At 45.6% G+C, this 23856-nt stretch overlaps 7 protein-coding genes across 7 annotated transcripts; 4 read left to right on the forward strand and 3 right to left on the reverse strand.

Moving 5' to 3' along the window:
• Positions 1-136: 136 nt before the first annotated feature.
• On the reverse strand, positions 137-3409 carry LAJ45_02878 (uncharacterized protein; the record flags this gene model as incomplete). The annotated part of the gene is made up of 6 exons (XM_046112469.1): positions 137-2112; positions 2189-2587; positions 2674-2966; positions 3043-3063; positions 3287-3301; positions 3369-3409. 6 exons carry the CDS (start codon positions 3407-3409, stop codon positions 137-139), a joined length of 2745 nt encoding a protein of 914 aa, XP_045974595.1.
• A 5382-nt stretch (positions 3410-8791) lies between these two features.
• Positions 8792-11509, forward strand: LAJ45_02879 (uncharacterized protein; the record flags this gene model as incomplete). Its single annotated transcript, XM_046112470.1, has 5 exons — positions 8792-8946; positions 9032-10011; positions 10091-10219; positions 10276-10359; positions 10416-11509. 5 exons carry the CDS (start codon positions 8792-8794, stop codon positions 11507-11509), a joined length of 2442 nt encoding a protein of 813 aa, XP_045974596.1.
• An 844-nt stretch (positions 11510-12353) lies between these two features.
• On the forward strand, positions 12354-13055 carry LAJ45_02880 (uncharacterized protein; the record flags this gene model as incomplete). The annotated part of the gene is made up of 3 exons (XM_046112471.1): positions 12354-12425; positions 12510-12826; positions 12884-13055. 3 exons carry the CDS (start codon positions 12354-12356, stop codon positions 13053-13055), a joined length of 561 nt encoding a protein of 186 aa, XP_045974597.1.
• A 329-nt stretch (positions 13056-13384) lies between these two features.
• Positions 13385-15330, reverse strand: LAJ45_02881 (uncharacterized protein; the record flags this gene model as incomplete). Its single annotated transcript, XM_046112472.1, has 2 exons — positions 13385-13583; positions 13643-15330. The coding sequence occupies 2 exons, from the start codon at positions 15328-15330 to the stop codon at positions 13385-13387; spliced, it is 1887 nt and encodes a 628-aa protein (XP_045974598.1).
• Positions 15331-15623: 293 nt separating this feature from the next.
• On the forward strand, positions 15624-18790 carry LAJ45_02882 (uncharacterized protein; the record flags this gene model as incomplete). The annotated part of the gene is made up of 8 exons (XM_046112473.1): positions 15624-15628; positions 15681-16444; positions 16500-16513; positions 16584-16593; positions 16736-16772; positions 16834-17663; positions 17715-17860; positions 17924-18790. The coding sequence occupies 8 exons, from the start codon at positions 15624-15626 to the stop codon at positions 18788-18790; spliced, it is 2673 nt and encodes an 890-aa protein (XP_045974599.1).
• Positions 18791-19636: 846 nt separating this feature from the next.
• On the reverse strand, positions 19637-21832 carry LAJ45_02883 (uncharacterized protein; the record flags this gene model as incomplete). The annotated part of the gene is made up of 9 exons (XM_046112474.1): positions 19637-19663; positions 19723-19742; positions 19800-19827; positions 19880-19986; positions 20043-20304; positions 20504-21084; positions 21137-21626; positions 21689-21723; positions 21799-21832. The coding sequence occupies 9 exons, from the start codon at positions 21830-21832 to the stop codon at positions 19637-19639; spliced, it is 1584 nt and encodes a 527-aa protein (XP_045974600.1).
• Positions 21833-22346: 514 nt separating this feature from the next.
• Positions 22347-23486, forward strand: LAJ45_02884 (uncharacterized protein; the record flags this gene model as incomplete). Its single annotated transcript, XM_046112475.1, has 3 exons — positions 22347-22536; positions 22629-22931; positions 23050-23486. The coding sequence occupies 3 exons, from the start codon at positions 22347-22349 to the stop codon at positions 23484-23486; spliced, it is 930 nt and encodes a 309-aa protein (XP_045974601.1).
• Positions 23487-23856: the final 370 nt, after the last annotated feature.

Below are 23856 nucleotides of genomic sequence, written 5' to 3' on the forward strand. Positions count from 1 at the left end.
AAAAACAGACAGAAAGGAAGAAAGAAAAGAAAAGAAAAGAATGGTATGTAGAGACGAACGAAAACACCCCGCATCACACCACATCACTCGTACCGCTTTTTCACCTTCTCACACCACACCACACTGCACAACCCCTCTAAGCCAAAGTAGCGCTCAAAGGCAACTTGCGACTCGAGCTGCCCACCTTCACAGTCCTCTCGATGTCCAGCACGACCCAATCGCCCTTCACGGTGTCCCACCTAGCCAGATCCCTGTTGTTCAGGTGCATGGTAACCGTAGTGCTCTGACCCACGGGAATGCTGACCTTCTCAAAGCCCCTCAGGACGTTAACCGGGTCGTCCTCGAGTCCAGTGCTGATATACAGCTGAGCGACCTCCTCACCGCCGCGCGAGCCGGTGTTGCTGATGGTTGCAGAGACCTCGTAGATGACGTCGTAGAGCGATGGGTTACCGCCGGGTGCGCCACCGGCCGCCGGGATAGGCTGCGGGGAGGTGTCGTATGCGCCTTCGGGTGCCTCGTAGGTGGAGTCCGATGGGATGGCGGTAGCGTTGTCGAGGTATGGGTAGATGAACTTGGAGGCCTTTACGAGACCCTCGGGGAAGGTGTAGTCGGACGGTGAGCCGAGGGTCTTGTTGCTCTCTGGGATGCCCGCGGTGAAGCCGGTCATGGGCGTGTAGGTGCTGTTGCTAACCTTCTTGATGGTGAGGTTGGAGTAGGCGAAGGTTGTGTAGCTGAGACCGAAGCCGAACTCGTAGCGCGGCTCGATACTGGCCTTGTCGAAGTGGCGGTAGTCGAGGAAGAGGCCCTCGGTGAAGTTCTCCTGCGGGATGAGGCCGTTGGGCTCGTAGAGGATGTCGGTGCCGTAGTCTTCGCGTGTCTTGGCCATGGTGAAGGGGAGCTTTCCGGACGGGTTGACGGCGCCGTAGAGAACGTCGACGAGGGCGTTGCCGGACTCCTGCCCGGGCAGGCCGGCCCAGATGATGGCGGTGACGTTGGGGTGGTCGACAAAGGACTCGACGAGGACGGTGCCGGCGGCGTGGATGATGACGACGGTGTTGTTACAGTTTGCGGCGACGTTGGCGATGAGCGTCTCGCCGTTGTTCCAGAGCGTGAGGTTGTTGCGGTCGCCCTCGTTGCCGTCAACGGAGACGTAGCCTTCACCGGCGTCGGAGTTGACAAATGCGAGACAGACAGAGGCCTGCAGGGCGGTGGAGTTGATCTGCGCGTATGCGTAGTCGTCAAGGACGGATTGGACGACAGTGCCGTCCTGGATGGCGCGGGCCTTGATCGCTTCGAGCGGTGTGATCAGGTATGGGAAGTTTGCGGTACCTGATCCCCAGCCCATGGCAAGAGTGCCCTTGTTGCAGCTGCGGTCGGAGCAGCCGTTGGGGCCCAGTGGAGACTCGCCGGCGTCCGATCCGAAGATGCCAATCTGGCGCTGGCCGCCGAGAGGGAGGACTCCGTCGACGTTCTTCAAGAGGACAGTGGACTTGGCGCCAACTTCGCGGATACCGATGTGGTGGTCGCCCATGACGTTGACGTGCTTGTTGACGAGACCCCATCCAAGCTGGACTTGATTGTGGAGGTATCCGTAATCGCTGGTGGTCCATGAATCGAAGTTGGTCTCGGGGTAAGTCTCGGGGTCCTGGCCAACTTTGAAGTAGGCGGCCATGATGCGGGTTGCCATATCATCGAGTCTCCATTCGGGGAAGGATCCGTTAAGCACAGCGGTAGTGAGGTTTCCGCCCCACCATGAGGTTCCAGAGCCAAAGGTGTAGTCGCCGGGCATGCTCATATCCAGTCCTGCCAAACCAGAGTCAACACCAGAGTGGTGCGCACCCCAATCGCTCATGACAAATCCCTCGAATTTGAGCTCATCCTTGAGCAGACCATTGAGGAGGTGCGAGTTCTGGCAGCCGTAGGAGTTGTTGATCTGCTGGTATGAGCACATGATAGCACCAACGCCGGCACGAACGGCATCTGCGAAGGGCCAGAGGTACATCTCGTGCATGGTACGGTCATCAATGTTGGAGGAGATTGCTTGCAGGACCGGCTCGTGAGTTCCAAAGCTGTTTGATTCACCGGATTGACGGAAGTGTTCCTGCTCATTACCTATCATCATCCTCAAGTTAGCTCAGCCCTCAAAAACCCGGGTGACCGAAACAGAGAGGGGAATAGAAGTACATACCGATAAAGTGCTTCGCGGTAGCAATGACTCCCGCATCCTGCATTCCCTTAACAGTCTCCCACATACCAACACCCGTCAACCAAGGGTCCACTGAGAACCCCTCCCAGTTACGGCCGCCCTCAGAATGTCTTCCAAGAGGACCCGCAACAGGTCCAAGGGCGATATTGGCACCCTTTCCCTTGAACTCCGCGCCCATATCGTATCCACGCTTGTACATGAGACCGCGGTCCCATGTTGCTGCAACGTTCATGCCCGAAGAGAACGCGGAAGCGTATGTTCCCATACGAACACCGAGCGGGGAGTCCTGAAGACATAGGGAGGGGAAGTTGAGACGAGGGATTGTGCCGACGTTTCCGACACAGTGGTCTTGGCCCCAGCCGGTGCCGGTGGTGAGATTGACTAGTAGTTCCTATTAGTACGGTTGAAACTAAAATCAAGGTAATGGTTGTGTCAATCATAAAGATGACACAGAATTAATGACATACCTTTCTCCAAGAGAGTCAGTTGATCAACAAAGTTCCGCGCCTTGACATAGGCATCCGCCCAATCGCCAGCTCCAGAAGTAACAGGAGATGGGAAATAAGGAGGGCTCAAAGGAGCAATTGGAGCACCATCGCCAGTGTAGTTCTTCGTGTACCCAAAAGCACCGATGGGGGAGAGCAACAGCAAAAATGCCGCTGCCGATAGCTTGGAGCTCGACATATCTGTTGGGAATTGAAGGGTTTGGTAGACAACTAAATGTTTTCCAAGCTGTATAAGACTGAAAGCCCAAGGTTTGCTGTGAGGATAGAAGAGGGAGGTGAAAAGAGGTGAAACCCGACGAGCTTTATAACTTCTGAGAAGTCGCTATGTACGACTGAGTGACACTAGGTGATCTTCTCAAAAATTAGAAAGGCGGTCATTTCTGCCTGTGTCGATGAAAGAGAAAGATCAACGTCATCACGATCATCTCGAGGAGGGGATTTCTAATCGCGGGAACATGGAGTCATCACACGAAAGTGGGCATACGAAAGTGATAAACTAGTTTCCTTGCAGTGCACCGCGTGGGGTCGTGACCTACACAAATACAAGATGTAGTGAAGGAAAGTTAATACATACGCTCGGATACTCTCCCTACACTCCCCGGGGGGTCAAAACCTGTGGAGTCCCCGCAATTCGCGTTTTTGAGTTCGCTCGTTACACAGGTATCTCAGCTGGGACCTGGGGAAGAACCTTGACCATAACGTGGAGTTGAGTAGTTGCAGGGGCGGGAAGGTTGCCGGTTATGTAGGCACCTAGATGGTAGTACAGGCACAAAACCCAACTACCTATTTTTGCCCTGAGTTCGGAGAAACTTCCTGACTAAGTGTTAGATCTTCGCAGTGCAATGCCAGAGAAGGCAACGGTCATCGCTCCGCAGGATGCCGGTGACCCAGAACATGGTGTTTTCCTGTTCCCCTCACATGGCTATTGACTGGAGGATGTACCTAAGGTGTTTAAACGACTTTTTCCGGGGAAAAGATATTCCCTGCCAAGTGTGGGGCAGGGTTGCCAGGGTGTAAATAAACGGTAAGCTGCTTTACCACATTGGTAAAGATTTAGTAGATGTGGTTTTAACCATGGTAAGGAAACAATGCGGTTCCCAAACAATTATACATGATCACGAAGGTGAAACCTCTGTAGAGGGGTTTTTTTGGGGGACACTATGGAATTAAAATCGTCGTGTAATTGAAGTGTCGAATTATAATGGTTTTACCAGGTCCAGCACCTCGTTTACCAGGTCCATAGCAGACGCACTTGTCCAAAAATGACCCGTACCCGTCGGTAACATTGTCAACCTCGGCCCCTAAACCGATATCGCGATATCATACCACAACTACATTGTACAATATTATCACCAGCCCCAGTTGCTATACAGTATCCACGATGAGCTGAGTATGTGGCAAAGGGGAAAACAACAATCTAGAGAGCCGCCGTACCCTTTTTTCTCCCTAGAAATAACTGCTCTTGCCCAGGAGTAGGTATTAGGCACGTGGCCTAGCATTTAATATATTTCCCTCATACCAGTCTTTAGTTTCCGAATAATCGTATGTGTAGGTACATACGTAGATTACACACAAACCGATAGATGTGGAGTATGCTGTTGAGTAGGTATGCAAGTACATGTAGTACCGGAAGTCAGCGCTCCGGAACCCTAATTATGTAGGCCAGATCTTTTGATGTTACTACATGTAGATGCTGTAGGCTGTAGTTAGCAAGTGAGTTTTTCGCTAAGTTAATTTCATTTGCGCAAGGATAAAATCTGGTATTTGGGACCGCACGCTCAACCATCCCCACATCCCCACTGCCCTATAACATCCCGACGCAATACCCGGTACCGAGTTACTACCTCTTCGCTAAAGGTGCCCACACATTTCACCGAAGTTTGTCCGTGCATGATTGTAAAAAAAAAAAAAAAACGTCTCACCGAGGTCTGATCAGCTTCCCTATGCTATGCACCTATTGACCCGGGAATCTTAAGAGACACAGCGTGTATGGAGTTCCGAGTACTTTACTTCCTTACAAAGCAGGGCTTGATATATGCATGCGCCGATAGTTTATATCAGATCTTTCCTTTGATCTTAAGGTCGCTCCCTTCCAAGCCACCGGAGCAATGATTCTGCGAAGCCGAAGCGTGAGCGCGGGGGAGGGGGTCGGGTGTCCCTCCGGGCGCTAGAAGGGTGTGACTTTCGAAGGGAAAGAAAGAGCTAGGAAGATACTAGGGCACTCGGACTCTGCGTGTGTGTAGGTTCTGCTCTCCAGTGCGAAAGTGCGCGACCTACCTACTCCAGCAACGATTCAACACAGGGATGTGATCAATCATAAGCAAGAGATGGGTTTAGTGAAAGTAGAAAATTTCCATGTAACTGACTGCTGGAATACTCAAGATTCCACCTTGAACAGCCTACCCCATGCCACTGTTTATGATGTCCCCGCAAGCTTGAACGACATGAAGTAACATCATGCAGGGAATGATCCAATTGCTCTATTACAAATGCTGAAAAGGTTTTCTCATCCCTTTCTCCAAAGGCTGAAGACAAGTATTTGCAAGAGCCGACCTAGGCTTCCGAGCTCGAGCCAGGTCACAGAAGAAGAAGAAAAAAACAGCGGAGCACCCTCACCCCCCCTCCCCAATTTCCCGCGCATGGTCGTCACTTAGTCTTATTTCCTGCATCGAGTTTTTCCGCTAAAATTCATCTCTTCAATTTATACCAGTTAGTTAGCTGAACTAGAAAATTAGTTTGCGCTTGCACTTCCTGATGTGGAATTCACTGATAACACCGCCCTGGCAGTTGAAACTATCGAGATCCTGAAGGAAGTATCATCAGTAAATGGCTCAAGTAAAGATTCGGATGAAGTATCTAATAAAACCAGGGTCCAGACACGACATCCGATATCGGCCCTGTAACTGGTTAGTGTTTATAAAGATACATATACATACGTATGCATGCGCAGATGATAACAGTGATAGTTAGTATCTCCAGAAAAGAAAGGTTCTGTTAGAATCATTTCAGTGACCAAGGCCTTTTCCTCTCTCAAAAGGTCCATGTACATCCCTGGGACTCATGGGAGCTAGGAAAGATTAAATTTTTGTGTGCCCGCATGTTTATGTCTTAATCGGAATATTGAGCTCGGCGTGTCGGCCGCAGGAATAGTTTTGCCCTGCACGCTCCCGAATATTGACTAAATATAGGCGCATGAAGTGTTTGTCATGTATATAAACACCCCTCAGAGATGTACAAATAAGGATCAGTGTATAATTTATCTTTGGTGCTTCGTTTCCTTCATCCCCTGTGTTTGAACGAGACAACAATATAAATTATTATTAGTTGTTCAATCCCATCCTTAGAATCTTAACTCAGACACCAAAAGACAATTTATATGTACCTCTCTGTGCATTGTACTCACCCGTCTCTTCTTGTCCTAAAGTACACCTCGGATCATTAGCCACACCAACACCTCACCTGTCAAAATCGCCAACACGGGCACCACTCCGATCCACGTTTTTATCTCCCCGCCAGGTACCCATATATACATAACACACACCGCAGCGAGATCTTTAGCCGTAGGTACCGAAGCCAAGGGGTCAAGGTTGCGTTTCTGTGACTTTCAAAAGACTTATGAAGACCTGCAGACGACTCGACCTGGCGGTGTCCCGCCTAGAAATGCGGGAAAACTACCCTGTAGATGCTTGCAGCAACTTGGCTTGAGCGTGAAGATGTTTCACATCAAAGTTGTACCGGGCCTGGAGCAATAAGTGCTCGAAAATCATTAGGTATGTTGCACCACGTGGAGAGGACCGTTGGGACAAACAGATATAGATAGATGGGTGTACCCTATGTAGGCCCAGAGCCACGAAGTCACGAGACGGAAGATCCTCGGATGAACCGCTTAGAGCTGTCTTGGAGTCTTGAAGTCGAAGTCTTGGGTGCTCGGCTACATGTATATATACATTACAATAGTGAGCCCCTTCCTGAGATTTGGGGCTGGAGTCGGTTATGATGATAAAAAGCTGATATATGTAGCTTATAAGTGGGAACTAATCAGACTACAAGATGTATATACATGTAGGTACATACATGTACTTTGATAGGCATCTATAGCTACAAGTAGAAGCCATGTATCAAAATATTAACTCGAAAGAAGCCGCAGCCCTGCGCGCCGGGTCTTTTTTAAGCTGAGCCAAGCCGAGATCATAGGCTCGCACTCGGAAATATCCATGTGTCTATGTGACATGTCACGCAATCACGCATAAAATAATTGTGGTTTTTTTTTTTTTTGTGTTGTTTAATTCATTAAAATAATTGTGGTTTTGAAATGAGGGATTTTATTATCTTTTTTTAAATCATATAAATTGTTTCTAGGTACAATTACGAGGGATTTTATTATCGTCTCCTGTCTTTATATATAGCCGATCGGTTCCTTCAAATAAATACCATAGACTGTGCCTAGCCCTAAGATGTTCACCGCAGAGACTTGGATATATGTCAAAAAAATATGTAGCAAAACAGATCGCGATCGCAAATTTTTCTACCCGTGTACTCGCTACAGACATTTGATGCATATGTGTAGTGGTCTCATTAGGCTTAGGCTATATCTGAGATTTCTGAGCCTATTGGATTACATAGGATACATGTACCTAAGTACTTGCGGATTCTTATCGAATTTATTTCATGAACATGTGTTAATTTAGTTCTTTTTTGATTCTATAATTTCCGCTCGCTCGCGAACGGACGTTCAAAGCAGTTAGATATGCTGTAATGTATATCACTTCTCTTCAGAACCTCTATATTAATGACTAAACTCACGCACATACATGTAGCTACCCATTAAGACTGTGAACGTTTTTTTCTTCTCTTGAACCATATATGAATGTTCAATTCATGGCCTTTTTGTTCTTTGAAATTGAATTGATGATATAGATATACATACATGTATATGTCTAGTGGGAATAAACCTAGTACATGATACGTGTACCTATGAAAACACTATATGCATGGTCGGTGGAAAAAAAAGAGTTTTATCTTGCATATATAATACTACATGTAGTTTTGTTGGTAGAAGCTATTTTCACCGCACGAGCGCCGCTAGTATCCTCATGATGGTTTGAATATATTCAGAAATTTAAGCTTTTGGAGGCTTTAACTTTTGACCAATCTAACCTCCCCAATGACCAAATCTACCTCTACTAAATAGCTACCTATAGCCGTGCGCCTAAACATTTAGGAGGCGCTCCCAACCACAGGAACGTGAAATATATATGGCGTACTAGCTGTCTATAAATTTATCGCAAACACTGTTTTTTTTCTTTTTTCTTTTTCTTTTTTGATCCCAGGGTTTTCTAGGCACAAGAGTATCGTATGCATTCAGTCAACACTACATGTATGGTAGGAATAAAACTTCCCTTCCCAATATATCGCAAGAAGTACTGCCATTCCTGAATGCGAACATAATTACGTAAGGCGCGAGCTCACGAGTGATTTATCATGATTAGGATCCCCTGGTCAACCTGCTACTTACATGTATGTACCTATGCGTGTCACCTCTAGCCACTTTGGAGAATTTACTTGGAATACAATTAAATAAAGAAGAAGGCGAATACATCGCTGTCATGACGCCGTATACGCCTATACTGGTACGCAAGTCGAGTTTGTGAACTAATTTGGGCGATGATGTAAACATATACGCTACCTCAACTGACCAAGCGAGCCTATAAACTTTCTTCTGACGATACCTTCTCTATTCCCTCCATCACAATAATCTTGGATCGCAGTCACATTTTGGACGCCATCGTCTGGACTGAGCTTGACTAGTCCTCATGGTTAGAGGGTAGAATTCCTTTAACGTCATCCATCTTAACTTGAACAACTACCCCTCTAGTTGAGCTCACCAAAGTCTCGAGCAACAATCCTTCTTTGATGGTTTTTGTTGCATTCTAGCTTAGCCAACCCGTTACAGCCAACTTTTGGGCCGTCACATACCACTACATCTCCACAGCATCCCTCTGCGTCCCCATCCCTCCCACCACCACCATCACTATCACCAGAGATCTGTTTTCTCGATTCTTTCCCCCTCTTCGCAAAGATGCCTCCTGTCCTTCGCAGCAAGGGCGGAGCTTCCATCAAAGCTACGGATGACGGAAAGGTTTCAGACCATCATCCAACGTATGATGAAGGATATTTCTCCAGAGACATCCTTCTCGTGTACGAGACGATCGTAGGTAAACCAGGTCTTTTAGTGTAAGTGGGGAAGTTCTTTTATGGATAAGAGTGAGAGGAGAGGTAAATTTAGCGAACACACGCTAACCTTGCTTCTACTTTATAGTTTCAGCAACCATCCGTACATCACCATTCGTGTGGGAACTAGCCTTGCTGTCTTCCATATCAACGCCGAGAAATGGAATAACAAATCTGATTACGGCAAAGATCTTTGTTCTAGAATGTCCGCGGTCGGGAAATTTGGGTGTAGAAATTATAGAGTAGACCTCCCCCAAGAAGACGAATCAATCTTCTCGTACTACATCGAGTACATCAACACTGGTTCTTACCGCACCAACCTGGGCACCTTCCGTGCAACATTCTACAGCCAACTCAAGCTCTACGATGTCGCCCTTAGATATGGAACCGCTGACCTTGCTGAAATGGTGCTCAGAATTATCTCTGATATGCTCATTGAGTCCCATCCCGAGCAAATTACAAGAATTTGCTTTTGGTCCTTGGTTGTCAGCATCGTTTGGGATGTGACCAAAGCTGGAGACCCACTGAGAGACATAATCTCAGGCTTTCCTACGTGGTATAGCAAATTTGGGAAAGGAAGGGACTATACCATTCACTCTAGTACCGTTCAACATGCCCTTTTCAAGCTAAAAATCCTCCCATCTGCCAACCCATTTTACCAGATTGCCTTTACAATATTCAAAGACAATCCGGATTACCTTAACGAAAAACTTGATCCGTATCTTGGCGCGACTCGTCCAGTGAGTCTTAGACTCACACAATCGTGGAGAGATATAATTGATGATCAGACTTTTGAGCACTGGCTCAATCATTGGAAGGGTGCGCTGAAGTCAAGGTTTATCCAAATGGAACTGGATATGGAAAAACATCGAGATATCTTTTACGATAGCCCGAGTTCTATCAAAATGGTGGACAATGAGGATAGGGTTTTGTCTTTGATAGAAAACAAGGAGAAGAAAGTCAATAAGGGGGGTAAAAGAAGAAAAGAGAATGAAACAAAGATTAAAAGCTCAAAAAAGCGGAGCTTGGGCATGATCGACCAAACGGGATCCCAGGAAACCTCCAACGGTATGTACTTGCGAGTACTTCCTGTCTTCCTCCTTTTGATGTTCACTTTGATTGGCGATTAATTCTCTTTACCTTTTAGTCAAGAAGCTCCTGTACCCTCCAAAGTTTCTAGGTGAGGCTATCGTGATTAAGGAAGAAGAGGTTGCTGGAGCTGAGAGAAATACGATCAATGATGTATCCTCAGATCTTAAGGGTTGTCGTGGTAAAGGTAGGTCTAATAAAAAGCTGCTCTGTCTTATTCAATATCACTAACAATACCAAAAGATACCCAAATGACCTTGGAAAACAATAACACACAGGTGGGGAAAGTCGTTATGTGCACGCCCATTTCACTTGAAAGTAGTCAAAGTACGTACCCTCTCCGATACGTAATTTTGAAACATCAAATACTAATGATAAAACAGACAGTGTTCATGCCATAAAACCACGAACCAACCGTTTTGAAATTCCTCCCGAATTTGGTTTTGATGGGACATCTGATATGATAACGAATCAAGGTCAACCATTCGCCCAAAATCTGAAATATCTCGGCATGGCCCAGTATATTCCTCCATTCAATGACGGACACGAAATTAAAACAAACACCTACCCCTATACTCAAGATAACTGTGTGGCTCAAATACACCCATGGCTGGCTACTCCAGGGTCTGGGCCATCTTCTACCAGAATTGGCGTAACCGAGCTTTCATTGATCCCTCCTAATATCCCATGGAGACAATTTGACACAAGATCCTCGGGCGACTATAGTCTTTCAGGAAATTACCAGGGTCCGGTATATAGATATGGGATGAGAATGGTACCCCCCGAAGACAATATACTCGAGGATAACGTCCGCTACGAAGGATTGGATAGTGAAGAATGGCAAAATAGAAATCAACCAATGTGCGAAGGCCAATACGGAACTGCCTGGGTTGATTACCTGGAGCAAAAAGCAGAAACGATCGGGAAGAAGATTCTAGATATGGATACGGTGAATGATGGTTTTCACGGACTTCCAGTCTTTGATAAGTACGGACAGATCTTAATCTGGAATTGTGAAAAGGGCGTCTACGAGAAATATGTTAGAAATATGCCAGATAATTTCCAGTATGACCACGGGTGGTACCCACAAGAGAACTTCTACCTTCCATGTAACAAACCGTGGCCAACAAGCGAGGAATGGGCCACAAGGCTGCTACTGCCTGATACTTCAGTTTCGACGGTTCATGAAAAAATGGGTCCCTTGGCATCACCAAACTTCACAGAATATGGGCGTTACCACCAAGTTACCAGGGAGCTTGGGGGAAACACACATTGGGCGGCTCGCAAGCCCCGTGGTTCTCTCAATGAACCCGGGTCGTTTGCAAACAATGGAATATTGCCCTCGTACCTTCGTTACGATATCCCATTACCAGATGGCATGAACTACGGATACCCATCTATGTGGGACACACCTCCGGCTCCGGCAACTAGACCTTCGAGGACTTGGAATGAAGGGATGAGGTCTGTAGGTTTATAGATGATGCTAACCAGCAAGCATGGGAAACACATGGGGATGGATTTGAGTAAACAATCTTTTTAAAGAGTTTTGTAAGGACCAATAACTAAGCTTGGCCAAACTAGTTTGTCTGAGTAACTGGTTTCTGACGGAGCATTTCGTATGGGTTTGTTCGTTGCCAGAATTTGTGGCATGGTCTTCATTATAGTTGGTTACAAGGTCCTAGATACAATATGATAAATATTAAGTTTTTATTTCACTTTAATGAAGCGTGTTTTCAAGTTTAGTGGGGTTTATAATTGGCTACATACATATAAGTACATGTACCGCTTCCATCCTCAATAATTACATGTAAATGTATGTCACTGCAGTTAGGAGGTCCAGGTTTTACGTACTTTCTTAATAAAAATAAGACCTATGACCATGGGCATGTAACTACATGTATGTACTCGTGAATATTACATTAGAGGATTACAGATATTTTGAAACAAAACGATTGGTATCAAACCGTACGCCCATTCAAAATATAGTGAAGACCTTTATACCTACCAGAAGAAAGTTATGTACCAATCAAAGCTCGTTGGATTGTGTTACATTGGTTAGGCTCGTGGCAGCGGATTCAAGACATTTGGTTAAAAGGGCAACACAAACTGTCGATCGTGGTATGTGACAGCTATCATACAGAGTTCGTTCGGATGGTTGCCAAGAGGACAGAGGAGCTGAAAAATATCACCCTTAAAGGAAGAGATCAGAGCCTTTTACAGCAGGATTACAGCCAACACCGCGGTATATATTCTACTCGCTTCCTTCCCCTCATGCTCACCTTACCTTCCTTCCTTAATCTTCCTACCAGCGACGCAGGAAAATGACGTTCTCACACAGTCCACCCAAGATAATTCCCACCTGGATTCTAATATCGACCTTGCTAGTCCTCTGGGTATGTTACTATTAAGATCATCTGACTAATAGATGTCCTTTTCACAACAATGCCAAGTTCAGCTAACCTCGACGTACAACTCAGGATTGTGGCTACATCTTCCTTCGCCCCCGCTCAATGCCTGGTGGTGATCTTCACAAATTCTGGAAGCATTACGGTCTTTATGGCACAGTTGACCATGTCTATGGGTTCCCAGCATTTGAAAGTAATGATGGTTTCCCAGGCGCGCAGTCATTCATGAACTTGATTGAGAGTGCGTTGAATTTTACGTACTTGGCGCTCTGGGCGCGTGGTAACTCGACGGCGGTTTTGGTTGGGCTGGTGAGTGCGACAATGACATTGAGTAAAACGATACTATACTTGTGCGTCGAATACTTTTCGGGGTGGAGACATATCGGACAGTGAGTCGTCCCGCCTGCAGCTTACTTTGTAAATCTTTTTTTTAAATTGAGATTTAGTAACGATTTTGCGACACTGGTTCTGTTGTACATCACCCCTAACGGATTCTGGGTGCTTCTTCCTTCATACTGCATATGGTGGTTCGCAGGTGAGATTCACGATAGACTGAAAGGAAAGGAGGCTGGTGCAAAATCTCTGAGGGCGACTGCAAATGCGAAGAAGTCTTTATAATATATGTTACGTAATGTCTGTTTATTTGATTACTATCACGAGGGTGTGGATCATGGATTACCACGCGAACTAGTCCATTTGTCTACTCTAAATTAATAGGCCACTTGGGTGAAGATGGTTAGGAATACTGGGAAGCACATAACGAGTATTTGCATCATGAGTGCGCGAGTGATGGTCCATGACAAAATCAACTATAATTATTTAGAAATGAGAGCTAGATACCGCACAGAACTTAGCGACATGCGGTTCTAGCTCGTTCCACGATTCAATTATAGATACATACATATATACAACATGGAATAATGTTGTAAAGAGAGCGAAAAAAGTATTCAATCAGAGAAAGTGCTTCCGCCCCACGTTGAAGTTCTTCTCATACGGCGTTTAACATCGATATCCGCAAATTCCTTCAATTCTGGAAAATCAATTCCTCTCGGGGCTATTGGTAGTGTAATTTTCCGAGGTACATTTATTTTTCTCCTGTGGCGAGAACCTCGATTTCCGCTCAAATTATCGCATTCTTCCTTTAATCTAAAAAGCTGATGTTAAGATATATATTTATGGTATAGGAATATTCAAGGCTAACCTACGGTTTAAGAACCTTGGAGATGTAACTCGTAAGAGTTTTTTTAGGGTCCAGATCGTCGTCAAACTCAAAATCTCCTTCAAGACAGGCTTTTGTGATGTCGGTGTATTTTGGACAGACCGAATCGTCGAGACGGAGGAATACATGAAGTAATTTTTCTTCACGGGTTCTTATATGCTCCAAGTCTCTTAAAATTGCCCGGCCAGACCGAGCCAGACCAATCTCGAGTAGAAGAACACCCAAAAGAAATATTTCAGGTTTTAGATGATAGGAATTCCTGGGCCTGTGGAATATTCCATCCAAAGCCGTCTTGCCAAGATCATAGTTGCTGAGATTACATCCGCCGGTCCAAACTTCTAATGTGTGAATAGTTGACCTATGGAAGTTTTCGCGTTGGTAAATGTTTTCGCTATGAAATGTGTTGAGCCATCCAGATCCCTGGAGGTTCAGAACGGACGCGGCGAGGGTATAGGCTAAATCAAACTGCTGTGTAATCGTAAACTTGGTTCGTAAAGGATGTTGGTCGGGATGCCGAGGAATGTTGTCGAAAAGTTCATTTAGTGGCCTTGGTTGATTTGATATTGAATTCGACCCAGTTCTGTGGACAAGAAAACGGTATCCCTCGTGCTTGGGGTTAGGGGGGCACTTGAGGGAGAAGCTTTCGTTGTCGCTGAGGCTGGTGTCATTTTCTCTAAGGTTCAATTGATCCGAGACAACTATAGTCATAAAGTCTTCTACCCGAAGGCTAGTTGGTCGTGGGGTCTCGAAGGCGTACTCTTCTCCGGCCTCAAGAACAAAAACGGATTGGAGAGGGAGGTGGTATTGGCAATCGGGAAAGGAGACGTCGGCTTTACCGTTAACGATAATTGGTAATTTCGTAGATTTCTTGTCTAATCTCTGAGTATCAAACTCCAACTCTCGAAATTGGTTTTTTGACACATAGTCGGGCTGCAATGAAAGCTCGAGACGTCCTTGCAAATTATCCACATCTAACCCTTTGAACAAATGCATCGTAATCTGTTGAATCTTCATGACGTTGTCCGGGTCCATCATGGCTGATTCTTTAACAATGTCATCAATCATAGCTTTTGATATTGAACCTCTTGAAATATTAGGATGGCAGCGCAAAAAAAATTCTTCCGCTTCCCTCTCCACCAAACCGAACTCGGTCCGAAGCTTGTTCAAATTTTCTTCGAATTCGTCCTTCCTGGAGATTGTGTAGCGGACCTTGCCTCGGAACATCTGGAATGCCCTCAATTTCGTTTTGCCGGCTCCCTCAAGAGTACGCTTGTACTTCTCTTGTGACCTGGCAGCTTTCGTGCATAGGATCTCAAGGCCTTCTAGATGGTCATGTATGGCTTTTGTGCCTTCGGGTCCCCATAGAGTATGGAATGTTTTGGTCGGAGTACTCTTTTTAATATCCCAGAACTCGATCCAACTTTTGAATTGGGCATTGTGGATATCTAAGCGCTTGCTTGCCCACTCGAAATCCAGGCCAACATTCTTGAAGTCACGGACGAGAGCATTGACCTCCTTACTAACTCTAAGACAGACATCCAGAGCTCCAAGGACACCAAAGACAAGCCCAGCAACTTCCATGATATTGGCTAGAATCTGTGCTGTATAGTCGTTGTTGTGATTTTTGTGGTTGATAACTGGTATCCCCAAGTTGACTCGCAGCGCTTTTCGCATTGCGCCACAAATTCTGTTTTGATTCAGACTGCATCATGCTGTGTCACAAACTTCGTTTGATGCTTTATCTAGCTATGTGCGGATGGGGTAATCCCGCTGTGCCGCAACAAGCACTTCTCTCTCAACACACAGCCTTAATCGCATATGTGCTTTGAGGATGCAATCCCGGTGTTCTCGCTCGCCTTCTTAAGCTGACACTCGAGACTTAACACGACTCTGGGCTCCGAGCTCATTCTAACGTGACCTTCACGAATATATTCAGAAATACCTGGATGTAAATATAGTTGTTAATTATGTCGTGAGTGCTCCTAGTCATGGGTTTGCTTGGATGGCTTCTTATATTGGTACAGTGATTTTCGAGAACAAAACAAGTCCGGGTCAGAGCATGAGAGGGACAAGAAGACGACTAGTGACAGCTCAAGCACCGACGATGACAGACATACCAGCAGCACTACAGGCCAAGAACCCAGCCCGGAATCCGACTTGTTAGATAAGAGCTTTGAAAACATTTTTGTAACGCAGGTAGCGATGTTAGACAGGGCATTGCTATCCCTCAAAAAAACCACAGATCATATCTTAAGCGAAGTCCGAGGTCAACCCACAGCGATAGGACTTGAAGTCAAGAACCCCGAAACCGGGAAAAGAATCAAACTTGATCATGCAAGATTCATACGCCTAAATAAGTGGCTCGGTTCCAACATAGATATATTGAGAAGATTTATATGGCAAGGCGAGAACGACAGCGGGTTGAGAGGAGATGGACTGGACGGGAATGAGATACCAGGAGATCTCAACAAAAATTTATCACTATTATGCGACGAGGGGTTTTCAGAGGTCATCAGAAATACCGAATTGCTACTAGAAAAAGAAAATATTCTCACAGGAACTACTATCTTCAAAGACACAATTGATGCAAGGGATTGTTTAGAACTAATAAAAGAGGAACATAACCGCTTAAAGGTTTGGATCTCCAATACCAAGATAGATGAAGGTGCATTGTCAATTTTAGTCAACCACGATTTATACAAGCAAGCTGGAGCGGTATTACAGAGTATTCTTGTGGATCTGATATCACTTTGTGAAGGATGCTTTACCAAGGACTCTACTGCTCAAAGTGAGTAGTAATCCTTGAAAATATTGGCAAGCTAAGCTTCCTAACAACTTTCCAGAAATCGTCGTACTAGTACGCAACCAATGGCTCGATGAAGCTAAAAAGCTTTTGACAATTCTTCCTGACAAGTCCAATAAAACAGAAAACTATTTGTTTTCTGATGCTTCCCCAAGGACTCCCGAACCAGGACCATTGATCGCTGAGGAAAGTCTAAACGAGGGGGGCCCCATGCATTCGCCTTCTGGAACTCCAGCAGAGAATCGCAATATAACAGTAGGAGCTACTTCATCCCAGTTCAACACATTACCACAACCCCCTTCACACCAACAGCGTACGGCCCCGCTTGAAAATCCTCGACCAAGTACCTCGCCCCAGTACGTTAACAATCATAGACCTACCCAGTTAGATGAATCCGCAGAACCTGCCGGCTCCAACCCGACCCGTCCAGGGTCCAGAGGTTCCATGGCATCTTCTGCGTATACTATCATATTTGACGAAAGGCCTCTTCCAGAGTATTTGATTGAGAGCTTAAAGGACTCGAACAAGACGTTGATCACCCTAGTTAGGTCATTAGAAATGGCAAAAGCAAACATGGGAGAGGGAGCTCACTCGCAAGTCTATCAGGCCGTTCGACATATAAAAGATAGCCAAAAATCCCAACCTTCTTCGCCTGTTGAACCCCTTAACCTTCCTCCTCCTCCTGAGCCACTTCAATTTCCTTCATTTGTACATCCCTCTCCATACCCTCCAGGGGAACATGTTGAAGGAAACCCTCGTTCGGGCACGGCCCCCGCCTATGGGAGGGCGCCATCGCCCATATGGTATCCAAATCCATCACCGCCATCACCAAGGGCACCGGCAATGGCACCGGCAATGGCACCGGCAATGGCACCGGCATCAGAACCAGAACCAGCACGGGCAGTGGCACCGGCACCTTACCAGCCGTGGGATCAAGTACCGGCACAAGCGCAAGCACAGGCACCGGCACCGTATGCGAACAAACAGCTGCGAGATACACCAGTTTATATAGGATACATTCCACGAGACCCTCGGAATACACGCAGAATGCATGTATCTCCCTCAGAAAAACGACTACAGGGGGGAATTTATCCCCCAGAAAAGACCTCCAGAAAGCGCTCAGATGGTTATCTCTGGGGCAGAATAAAGTCAGCAGCACTTACTGAAAACAGGATATTAAATGATTTACTTGAGCAACTGGAAGGTAAATAAACTATTATCCATAACCTCTAAATATCATGTTTATTTGACGTAGAGATCGGCTTTGGCCTTTACTGCGACCGGCACTCCTTGCTATTTAGTAATTCGGGCCTTGAAAAATGGGTTGTCCTTGAAGTTCTTCGATGTATGTGGCATGACGATTCCCAAATGACAAGAGATTCATTTGCAGAAAAAGCAAAGGTAAAAATATACTCAATAATGGTTTGTATATACAGCATGATTATAGAGCTTACTTTTGAACAGGGAGTGCTATCGGGGAAAAAAGACAAATGGAATTTCCCAGAATCACAAGCAAGGCCAGTACTTCCGGTGTCGCCTATCCAGCAATTTTCTATGCAGGACATGCAGATTTCCGGGAAACCCGACCCATACCCTAACAGTTATGACGCATACCAACGCCAGAACCCATATTTACCAAGGAGAATCGCAATGGAATCTCAGGGAAGAGGTTATCGAGCTGCCCCGCCGCAGAACGATATTCCTAGATATAGATTGCCGGAGCATACTTTCCGTGGACGGCAAAATGGCCGGGAACAGCAGCTTATATCCTCAACTCCCCACAACCCACAAATACAATACGCTGAACCTGATATACACTACGCTGAACCGGATATACAATATACTGAGCACTTACCCCCAACCCGGGTGGGGACTTTCGAAATGCCTAGCAGAGTCGAACAGGATGGAAACCGCGATCAATACCAAGCACAAAATCGTTCACACGAGCCTCAACCAGATTTAGGGAGGGGACATTATGCTCCATATAGCTCACCATATGCAACGGATGACATGATCAACAGGGCAATGGGTCGTGTGACTCATTCTTCCCCTTACACTACCCATATCGGGGTCTCTAGGACTCATCCCACGCCTCAAAATACTAATACCGACAACACCTTAAGCAATGTGTACCAAGAGATGAGCGCCGCGTACCTAGTGCGCGCCCATAATAAAGATGGGACAGCTAAGGATACCAAGGAAGACGGGCCCGAAGGAGCTCCTCCAAAAAGTAATCTCAGTAAGAACAAAATGAAGGCGCTTAGACCGGAGGTTTCTTCAGTTGATCCAGTGGAAGTGCTCAAAGAAGAGGCTGGGGAACGCTATGAGTGAGTTTGTAAAATCAGCTTTCTAAGATCTATACTTGTGGGAGCACTTAATCTTTTCTTAGTTCGCGAATTCGCCAGATAACCCCTGTCGTAGTTTTCGTCTCGTGGGATGTTTCTTTTTTTGTTTATTTAGGGTTTGTACTGTAATATTGGTATGTATATTATAGAAGACTAGCAGTCTATATACACGAATAGATCAATTGATTATTCCTAGGCCCTCACTTCATTTTAAAGGATTATTGTATTAGAACATGATCGAATAATATTGCATGTGTCAATACATGCAATATTATTCGGTTTAGTAAGTATATACATGTATGTCGAGAGTATAAAATGTATGGTTTTACAGTCATGTATGTATACATGTAAGTGTCCTATTAGACCTCCGCTAAAATTGCATTTTTAATAACCAGGGCTGATCTTCCATACCCGGTACCTCGTTGATGTAGCTTGCACTGTAGTTAGGAAGTTTTGTAGGTATTTAATATATTTCACAGAATTCATAATCATGAATCATAGGCAATCACTCGATGGTATATACATGTTATCATATGAACTTACTCAATGCGGGACAGCGATGATCCTCGAGCGCTAAACTAAATTCGTCACTATCCTCTTGCTTGGTGAGCCTCCGTCTACGATTTGCTTTGAACTTTGAATATTGAGGACTAATTGAGGCATAGACTAAGCTAAAATACGGACTAACTAACGACATAAAGGCATGCGAAAGTGTGGGCTGATGCAAATTTTTTACTTTCACTTTTCTTTTTATTTTCTGCCCAAAAAAAATACGATGTAGAGGGGGGAGGATCTTGCTGTTGCGGCTTGTTACTGTTACGATTACTGGGTTTTAAAATGCGCCCACCTCATAATTCTCCTGTACCGATGCGATTGGTTAGCGTATGATAGTGAGGAAACAATGAGATAGAAACATACTTCTGAAAAGTAAGTGCAAACTACAGTCCTATCAGCGAATTTCCTTCCCGCAAGTGAGCGGAGGGCGGTCGATGCACATTCTTGTGTTTCGAATCGAACGAAAATCTGTGAAGAGTTAACCAATAATCATCAAAAGATATAAAGAATAATACTGTACCTTTCCTACGCCAGCTGCTTGCCTACTACCGCCGCTAGGACGGGGAACCTTCATGTCAACAAGAGCTCCAAACTTTTCGCACTCATCACGAATATCTTCGCAAATTTCTAATCAAAAGTTAGTAACCATTCAGTCAGAGTCATTTGAGAAAAGGCTAGTTTACCTTCATATTCGTCGGGATCCATCAATTCATCCGGTGTCACCATATTTAGCAACTGCAGTACGCGACTAGCTTCCAGGTCGACACTTGTAGTTCCTGCCATCATGGCCATTGCGTTAACACCCATTTCAACTCCGGCAGCTTGTTTCATCCCAATAGAAGCGCGCTGGACCCGGAGTGTGCTGTCGCCTAGCTCCATCCCGTTGAGTCCTTCTACTGCAATATCTGTGGTACTGGATTCTAGATATTCACAAAAGGCGATTCCCTAAATATAGAAAAGTAAAAAATTAAAGGTTAATAGCTATACTAAAATTAAAATGATAATGTCCCCAATAAGCATTTGTTGAAACGGAATAGATTTTCCGTTCGCACTTTTTGCCTTGCATATTTTTCTTCAAAAGATTTTGCGAATGCAAAGGGGACATTAGTTTGATTTTGGTTAGTATATCTGGAGTTGGTTGTACCTTGGAAACATCATCAGTCGTGTCCTTGACTAGAATAAAAGCCTTAAGATCACCAAAACTCTTCAGGAGTTCGATGACCTGCTCGTCCTGCAGATAGTCCGGAATTTGTGATACCAAAATCTTGTTAGGTGTATCAGGCACATTGCTAGAGATAACTCCTGGTTCGTGGTGACCAGAATCATCAGCTACAAGAGGTACAATGTAATCCTTAGGCCTCTTGATGTCAACCTTGGCACCCTTGTACACAATTCCTGAGAGAGCTAAGCAAACTGTGGCATCATTTGTGTTTTTAAATTCAAGAAGACCTATGTCTTTGCTAGATGAGAGCTGCGCGGAGGTTATAGGGTCGGGACTGCCTGTAACGACGTTAAGCGAAGACAACGATTGGTTGAAGAACTGCAGTAAGCTTTCCTCGTCAGATGTTGGGGGAAGATTGCTGAGTAAAAGACGCTTGGCTTGGCGTGAGTTTGTGGGTTTGAGTGTAGCTGCTGTGGCTACGCTGCTTGGTTGCGTCATAAATGCGTGAAGCCTAGTGGGATCCATTGGGGCCTGTCTTGGTGCACCGGGGAGTGGGAACATTCCTGAGTTGTATATTAGCATATAAGATAAAACCTAGGTATGTATGCGACCGACCAGAAAGCTTTGCTTGTTCAGCAGTGACGTTTTCATATCCTTGAGGCTTAATATCCCACATGGTCATTCTCCGCTTCCTCTCATTAATAGGAATGATATCTGTTAAATCAGGTGTCGGCTCCCTCTTCTTTACAGGCGGTGTTGCCGACCGCTTTCTTTGAGCAGCAGGGAACTCATCCACAGCACTCCTTGTGCTCCTGGTTTCTTGTCTAGAGGTCCTTTCACCTCGTCTATCACCGCGTCCGCCGCCATCGCCGCCACGTCTCCTCTCCCTATCAAAGTCTCTATCGCGGCCACCACCGCCGGTATACCTATCTCCGCCGTCACGATCGCGCTCTCTATAGCTGTCCCTTGCTCCGCCGTCATAGTAATCCTCGCGCCTACTTGCTCTCGAAGAGCGATGTGGAGATCGCGAGCGTTCGCGACGGGGTCGGTCGTTCCGATCTCTATCTCTGTCCCTGTCCCTGTCCCTGTCTCGACGATCAGATGACTAGAGAGTGTGTATTAGTAAAGTTATTTTTTGAGAAGTGGCGAGGCTGTAGTTAAACATACGTGATATTCACGCGACGATGAATAATTGTGCCTATCTGCAGGGCGGACTGCAACATCAGTAACCCGCTCTTGCTTGACTCCAGCAGATGTTGATCCAGTTGGGTTCATACCGCCCCTTGACGAGGTGTAACTGTCACCGTTCATTATTCTTGACGATGAAGGCTGAGAAACGTTTGCTATATGAGATAAATGTTTAGGAGTTTTGCCGCTGAAGAAATACTTATTTACCGAGAAGGGTAAAGAGTGATCTGCGCGATGGATGGAGTAGGATGATTTTAGTAGGGATATTGTGTTCCCAATGGGTGGAGTTGGGAGAGCAGTATGTAAAAATGTGAACTCCTAGTGCTGTATTAGTTGTTCCTGCTAGCAGTGGTGGAACGTGTCGAGTGTGCTGCTTCGAAGGAAGACGCGGAGTGAAAAGGGAGAGAGAAGGCCGACAGTCGCCAATTCAGTGGCTGACAACGCACAACAGTGGCTGATCGAGTGGCGTCAACAAATGACACATTGGCCGGGTAACCTGGCAGTTGCTGCATTGCCGCAGACTTGCATGCAACTCTTAATATACATGGGTGGGAAAGGTATCAAAGTTCCTATCCACTTACAACTGCCGTACTCACGATATCTTACCCATATTATCAACTTTTAAACATTGATAATAATGGCATTCCGTCTCGCCAGAAACAGGGCCTTAATAGCGCCTGCAAAATCTGCCCTTGGAGCAATTCCCCGTACTGCCCTTTTTTATTCAACTTCCTCGAAACCCGCTTCTTCCGGTCAACCCCAAGCATCTGAAGCAGAGACTCACTTTGGGTTCCAAACTGTCAAAGAATCCCTGAAGGCAGGAAAGGGCGAGTATTTCTTTCTACAAAAGCTATTTGTTTACTTAAAATTAGAAACAAAATATAATAATAAATATTGACATTTTGAGTTATACTAATAGTTGCTGAGGTATTCTCCTCCGTTGCTTCTTCATATGACGTTATGAATGATGCTATGTCCTTTGGCATCCATCGTCTATGGAAAGACCATTTCGTCCGATCTCTCAACCCTGGCCGAAAGTCTGGCGGCTCACCTATGGCCATCCTTGATGTCGCTGGTGGAACCGGAGATATTGCTTTCCGCATGCTCGATCACGCCGACAAAATCAACGGCGACCGTGAAACCACCGTAATCTGCGCAGACATTAACGCTGATATGTTGAAAGAGGGCGAAAAACGTGCTCAGCAGCAAGGATACATATCCAGTAATTACTCCTCCCAAACTTCTCCTCAGTGCCTGTGATCATCTGTTACCCCCGCACTTTTCATTTCGATAAGCGATAAGACATCACCACATGAGACATTCTTACTAATTGGGCACAGCCAATCGTATCTCTTTCCGCGTGGAGAACGCTGAGACACTTGACAGCATTCCAGACAACTCAGTTGATCTCTATACCATTTCCTTTGGTATCCGTAATGTCACCCGCATCCCCATGGCACTCAAGGCCGCCCATCGGGTTCTAAAGCCCGGTGGTGTATTCGCCTGTCTTGAGTTCTCTAAGGTTTCACCTGCGCCGCTAGACGCCATCTACCAGCAGTACTCCTTCTCTATTATCCCTCTGATGGGACAACTTATTGCCGGTGACAGGGACAGCTATCAATACCTTGTCGAGTCTATTAAGAAATTCCCAACCCAACAGGAGTTTGCGGTCATGATTAAGGAAGCTGGGTTTATGAATGTTGGGAAAGGATATGAGGAGTTAACTTTTGGTGTCGCAAGTATCTGGAAGGGTGTTAAACCATTGGATTCAAAGTAAATTACCGCCACGCACTTACCTATTCCCTTAAACCATATCCATGGTGGTATCTTTCCTTCTCTCTTTCTTTTTTTATCTGGATACTCTTTATTATGTATTTCCTAAAAGTCTAAGCGGGTTGGGTAGGGAGGAGTGGTGGGAGTTCGACTTTATAACAAATGATTAACGATTCCTTGACGAAAACAAACGTAATGTACTCGCGAGTGATTGCCGATGATCTTCACATCTACCGTGGGGGCACTGGGAGAGTAGGTAAATGCTATTTGTTACTGCAGTTACACACCCAAACCCTGCCATGCTGGCCTGTAAGAAGGGGTTTTATTACGGTGTTACCCTGTTGCTAGGTAGATGGTGGGATGGGTACGGGACC

Source organism: Morchella importuna (assembly GCF_003444635.1).
Source record: "Morchella importuna strain M04M26 chromosome Unknown Morimp01GS005, whole genome shotgun sequence".
Taxonomy (NCBI): domain Eukaryota; kingdom Fungi; phylum Ascomycota; class Pezizomycetes; order Pezizales; family Morchellaceae; genus Morchella; species Morchella importuna.